Source organism: Nicotiana tabacum, chromosome 1, assembly GCF_000715075.1.
Source record: "Nicotiana tabacum cultivar K326 chromosome 1, ASM71507v2, whole genome shotgun sequence".
Taxonomy (NCBI): domain Eukaryota; kingdom Viridiplantae; phylum Streptophyta; class Magnoliopsida; order Solanales; family Solanaceae; genus Nicotiana; species Nicotiana tabacum.
In genome coordinates this window covers 85,021,484-85,028,145 of record NC_134080.1, presented here as the reverse complement: position 1 = coordinate 85,028,145, position 6,662 = coordinate 85,021,484, and the positions used below count along the sequence as shown (strand labels likewise).

The window sequence follows — 6,662 nt, the reverse complement described above, 5'->3', positions numbered from 1 at the left end:
CTTGCACTATTAAACCTGTTGTTAGCTTAGGAAAGCATGTCTAAGTGATTTAATTACCTTATTTGCTCAACCTTCTTTACCTGAATTTCATGCAGCATGCTAGGCTAGACTTACTTGTTCGACTTAATATGGAATTTGACATTTCTGAGTATTTTCTTGTTGCTTCTGTGTATTACATTTGGACTATGGATGTAGGATTCCGGTAGCTCCCCCTTGTCTATTTATATTTGGGACTACGGATGTGGGATTTCGGTACATCCCCCTGCACAGTTATATGGAACTACGGAAATGCACCCAGTAGATTTCCTCAGCACTGGGTATTTACATTTGGGACGACGAAAGGGGATTCCGGTAGATCCCCGCGCATTATGAGATGGAATACGGGACGGGATCTCAAGAGATCCATCAGATATGTATATTTGGGACTATAGGACGGTATCGTGGGAGATCCCCGATTATTATTTGGTGCTGGACCTTATTTCTTTTCTTTATTTACCTTGTCTCTGTACTAGTTGTTGTTGCCCTTATTATCTTGTGTTACTTTTCTTGATTCCCTTATTTATACTGTTCTGTTCAATACAGTTGAACTTTATATTTTATTTAACCTTAGTAGGGCCATGACCTTCCTCGTCACTACCTGACCGAGGTTAGGCTTGGCACTTACTGAGTACCGTTATGGTCTACTCATTCCCTTTTTGCACATGTTTTTCATGTGCAGATCCAGGAACGTCAACTCAGTCTTACCATCATTGAGGCGAGGCGACTGCTCGAGAGACTTCGAGGTACATCTGCCGCATCCGCAGACTGAGGAGTCCCTTTCTATTCTAGCTTTTAGACATTTGCCCTTCTGTATTTCTTTCTTTGTTAGATATTCTAGAGTTAGATATTGTTAGATATCCAAAGGCTTGTGGTTCCGCGAGTTTCCGGTTTTGGGATAGTGTATTAAATTTTGAGAAGTTGTATTGTATATGCCGAGCGGCATTTAAAATATTATTTTCATTCGGTTATTTTGGCTTTTGATTATTTCTTCCGCAAGATTAGTTTATGTTCCGCATTTATTAAGCTTACCTAGTCGTAGAGACTAGGTGCCCTCACGACAGTTCACGGAGGGTGAACTGGGGGAGTGACATGAAGAATTCATTTCAACTTAATGCTAGTATATCAAAGGTTAAAAGGGCAAAGAGAATTATTTGTAGAAGTTGGAAGGGAGTTCACTGATGACTATAACAAGCATGAAGCATATGCCAATGCTTTAAGGGATCGTAATCCTGGAAGTGATGTGGTTATTAATTTATCTAAAGAAGCATTGTTGCAAGGCAAAAGGAAATTCCTTAGGATGTACATTTGTTTTCATGCATTGAAGATGGGGTACAAAGAGGGCTTGAGACCATTTATTAGGCTTGATGGTACATTCTTAAAGGAGAAGGCTAAAGGGCAGTTATTAGTTGTTGTTGGGCAAGATAACATGAATCACTTTTATCCACTTGCTTGGGTTGTAGTTGATAGGGAAACAAAAAGAAGTTGGACTTGGTTTCTGGAGCTTCTACACAATTCATTTTACTTGAATACGGCCAATGGAGTCATATTTATGTCGGATATGCAGAAGGTATAATTTCAATACTAAACTGTTATAACTTTTTTATTACTAATTTGTTATATCTTTTTTATTACTAATCTGCTAAAATATTTTGATATGTGCAGGGATTAATAGATGCAATAAAAATAGTACTTCCTGAAGTAAAGCATAGGTTCTGTGTGCGCCATGTAGAGTCAAACTGGTGCAAAGAGTATAGAGGTCTTGAAATAAAGAAGTTACTTTGGTGGAGTGCTTGGGCCACTTATGAAAAAGACTTCAAGGATCAGTTGAGCAAGTTGGGACAGTCTTAGATTTTGATCTTTTGTTTATGTGTTATTTACGGTAATTTTAGTATATTTACTTAGTTGGTCGGGTTTATGAGTCGGGCGGGGCCGTGGAATTGGGGCAGGTTGGGTTTATTTAGTGTAGTGAGTTCTTGGTCTTCTCAGAGCGTGCCACATGTCCCAGCTGTTAAAATACGAACATATATACAATTTTGTTGGACGGTAAGGGCTTTAAAGGACGAAAAGTATAACGGGGGACGGTATTGAACAATATATCATAGTAGAGGGATATATCAAGCCCTTTTCCATATAATATATATAAAGTTTTAGAAATTAAAATTTCTAAATAGAAATATTTTTTGAAAGATAAAATCATACCAAATAAGAGTTCAAGTCGTAGTATACGAGTCACGTCATAATCAAAGAATCGTTTATATCGTGTCAACCTTTGTGCTTTGCCATAAATATGAGTTATTATTTCACTGTGTGGCTATTTTTAGGTTCCAGTGACACCTATGAAAATAGTGCAAAAATAAAATTATCACTACGAGAATTGAGAAAATGTTAGTCTTTTTTCATGTAGTGACGATTATCTATAATTATTTAAAAGGTTTAAATGTTAAGGCTATTTACATATAATTTAAATAACTCAGATATTTAACACGAGTAATGTCATATATTAAAATGGAGTAAACAAAATTCACTAGTTAAAGAATTTTTTATATTTTTAGATAGCCAACTAAAATGAGTTTTGAATTAAGAATAATATTTTCAATTACATTATAATAAAAATAATTATTATTGAAAAATAATGTTTTAGAAATTGAAGTTTTAAGAAAGAAATATTTTTTAAGAGATACCAACACACCAAATAAGAGTTCAAGTAGTAGTAAAAGAGTTAAGTCTTATCCAAAGAGTCATTCATTGTCTCAACATTAGATTGGTTTGCCATAAATATGAGTTATTATTTTGCTTCATGACTATTTTTAGGATCCAATGACACCGGCAATAATGATATCAAAAAAGAAAAATAGAAGAAATGGTTAATTTTTTCCATGTAGCTAATATTCAATGATTATCTATATTTACTGAGAAAGTGTAAATTTTAAGATTATTTACATACAATTCAAATAACTTAAATATTTCACATGATTAGTGTCCGCACATCCATGCGGATACTAATTCTAGTTTGTATTACATGAGGAACTCGACGAATAACATGTATCTTTGCTAATCTTTTTTTATACATATATTGATTTTTTTAATCACATAATTAACAAGTGAATTGTTTTTCCTCAAAGACTATATGAAAAAGAATGCTCAGGTAAACACTTTTAAAATCATTTTGTTCTCAACATATATAGATTCAAGAAGTTCAATATTTCCAAGTTTACAATTTTAATTTACCCTTTTTTGGAAGGAGAAAATGGGAGGGGATTATAATTTTAATTTACTCATTTTGGAATTCAGATAGATTAATTTTTAATTTTTGGTGTAGTACAACAAGAGTGGAGTGGTTAGTTACCTTGAGAAAATACATGCCCGTCTGTCACAATCCGGAATCCCAACCTTAGGTTCGTAATGACGCCTAACATCCACTTGCTAGGCAAGTCGACGTGAGATAGTCAAATAATCAGATTTTAACAGTTTAAACAAGGTGATGTTACATAACGAGAGATAGGAATTCAATCTAATACAACACCAGCATAAGTCATGTTATAATATCTACTCCCAAAGATCTGGAGTCATGAGTACACGGGCTACTAGAAGTTCTACAAAAAAAGCCTAAAATAAATACAATTGTTATCCATCAAATCACTACGTAAACTCAATATGCCCATACCCGTGGGTGATCCCACGTCACCCAAATTCATATAAGGCTGACAACACAACACAACTGAAAAGTCTTACTTCAACCTTAGTCTGTAAATCTTAGAACCCAACTTCTAACATCCAGAATGCATTACAAGACCTGAATCTTGCATCTACACATTGTATAAGTATGAACATACCATATCAAACCATAACTATAACCCAAGATGTAATCACATGATATACCACATAACTCGCATACTCGCAACAATAATTTTCTATCACAGTAGCTTCTCAAAGACAAATCTGGTACCGATAATAAGCCTCATATTAAATAAAACCTCATTCAAAACTTTCATACACTGCCAATGATAAAAAAACACGCAGAACCTCATAACCACTCATTATATCAACAAGTCATGGAGCTCTCTCTCTCTCTCTCATCCGACGAGAACCATATCCAAATTCTAAGCTGATTAGTGACGTTATCCTTCCAAATATACCGCAATTAAATTCGATAGTACTCACTAAAGGTCCAATGAAATCAACCATCAAATGTGGTTACTCTACTGACACACCACACCAATACCACCTCAAGCCACATACCGCACAATTCGTGCACCAAACGAGCGATAACTTGAATGCTCCCAGTAATGGAAAGAGAATCAAATGAGAGAACCACACCACAAGCTCAACAGATACAACAAGCACAATGCTATGAACCCATCACACTTAGTCAAACTAAAACACATGAACCTCACACAAAGGATCATATCCCAACATGACTTTGCCGCAGTAAGTGGTCCAATCCAAATACCCGTCCACATAAAATACCTCGAGCCATAATGCTCAAAATCCATAATCATGTGCATGTCAATTACAAACTCACGATGTGCATGAAAATAACCATGGAGAATCGAATAAAACAATATACCACAACTTAAAGACCATAACCAAGGCGCAACCAACCATTAAACACTCCAAAAACTATTTCTCTTGAGTTTCGCCTCAAGGCCCAAACAGAACTACATCATATGTATAATTAGCCAACAAATCACCACCTATCATAGAATAGAAGGGTAACACATATAACATATAAGATATCAGAATACGAATAAACTGTAACGACCCGAATAGTTGTTTTTAGAATTTATGCCTTGATTCCCTATTAATTGCTTCCCCCATGTCTATTTCTTCTATTGTGACATGCAAGGATGGTTCATTTTGGGTTTTGGAGTATTTTGGGATATTTAATCCCTAAATTGAGAGTTTAAGCTTTAGAATTTGGACCGTAGTTGGAGCAGTCTGAAGACGGCTCCGGAATGGAATTTCATCAATTCCGTTAAATCTGTTGGGTGATTTCGGGCTTAGAGACATGTCCGGATTGTGTTTTGGAGGTCCGTAGCTTATTTAGGCTTGAAATGCCAAAAGTTAAATTTTTGCAATTTTCTGGCCAATAGTGGATTTTTGATATCAGGGTCGGAATCTAATTTCGGAAGTTGGAGTAGGTCTGTAGTGTTGAATATAAATTGTGTGCGAAATTTGAGGTCAATCGGACAAGGTTTGGTTGGTTTCGGCATCAGTTGTAGAATTTTGGAAATTCAAGTTTATTAAGTTTGGATTGGAGGGTTATTCGTGGTTTTAGCATTGTTTGATGTGATTTGAGGACTCGAATAAGTTCTTATGTGGTTTTAGAATTGGTTGGTATGTTTTGTTGAGGTCCCGGGGGCCTCGAACGAGTTTCGGATGCTTAACAGATTAGAATTTAGACTTAGGCATTTTCTGATATTGCTGAACGTACTATAACCGCACCTGCGTATGTGGGACTGCAGGTGCGGCACCGCAAAAGTAGCTTGGTAACTGCAGAAGCGAGTTTTGGCCTTGTGCTTCAAGGACCGTAGATGTGGTTGGGAAACCCCAGATATGAAACCGCAAATGCAGCCTAGTGACTGCAAATGCGGCCCCAGCCTAGATAAGTAGATTTCACACCTGTGATGCTTTTCCCACAGGTGCGGGACTGCAGATGCGGCCCCATGACTGCAGATGCGGTAATTGTTGGGCAGAAATATGAAATTTCGAGGGTTTGAAGTTCATAACATCACATTCAAATTTGGGTTGGGAGAAGGCGATTTTGTTAGAGTTTTGAAGAGGAAATCAGTGGGTAACAATTCCTAACCCTATTTCATTTATATTTCATTAATCTATTATTATTTTACACATCTAATCAAAGAATTTGAGTGGAAGAATGGGGTTTTGGGGGAAAAGTTCCTCAACCGAGTTTTTGGGTTTTGATCGGGTTTTATTTGTCGGAATTGAGTAAATTTTGGACGAGTGATCTCGTGAGTGAATGGGTGTTCTAAATTGGTAAATTTTACCCGATTCCGAGATGTGGGCCCAGGGAGGATTTTTTACCGTCTTTCTAATTTCTCTCTGTAGCTTTAAATTCATTAGTTAATTAGTTGCTTGTAGTTTTATTTACGTTATGTAATTGATTTGATTAGATTTGGGACACTAGGAGTTAAATACTCTTGGAAAGAGCGTGTTATCAGATTGATTTTGAGCTGGTTCGAGGTAAGTGGCTTGCCTAACCTTGTGCGGGGGAACTCCCCTTAGGATTTTGGTATTGTTTTTATATGATTTTCGTGTACATGAGGTGATGAGTGCATACACGTGCTAATTGCTGAAAAACCCATTTTCATTAAGTAAATATCTGTGTTTCCTTTAATTGAGCAATACTAGTATTTGAAGCCTCCTGTTTAGCTTACGAAAGCATGCTTATGTGACTTAACTCTCTTATCTGCTTTAACTGCTTTACTTGAATTATGTGTAGCATGTTTAGAGTAGGAATTACCTGCCTTTTGATATCAACTTGAATAAAACTGTAAAGTTCTTTGTTGAGACTATTGTGTATTTACTTTGGGACTACGGATCGATATTCCGGAAGATCTCCCTGCACATTTATATTTGTGACTACGGGACGGTATCCCAGG

The 6,662-nt window shown here is 36.3% G+C and overlaps 1 protein-coding gene across 1 annotated transcript; it reads left to right on the top strand.

The window, feature by feature from the left end:
* Positions 1-1,150: 1,150 nt before the first annotated feature.
* Positions 1,151-1,887, top strand: LOC142162940 (uncharacterized). The gene is made up of 2 exons (XM_075220167.1): positions 1,151-1,606; positions 1,702-1,887. The coding sequence occupies exons 1-2, from the start codon at positions 1,151-1,153 to the stop codon at positions 1,885-1,887; spliced, it is 642 nt and encodes a 213-aa protein (XP_075076268.1).
* Positions 1,888-6,662: the final 4,775 nt, after the last annotated feature.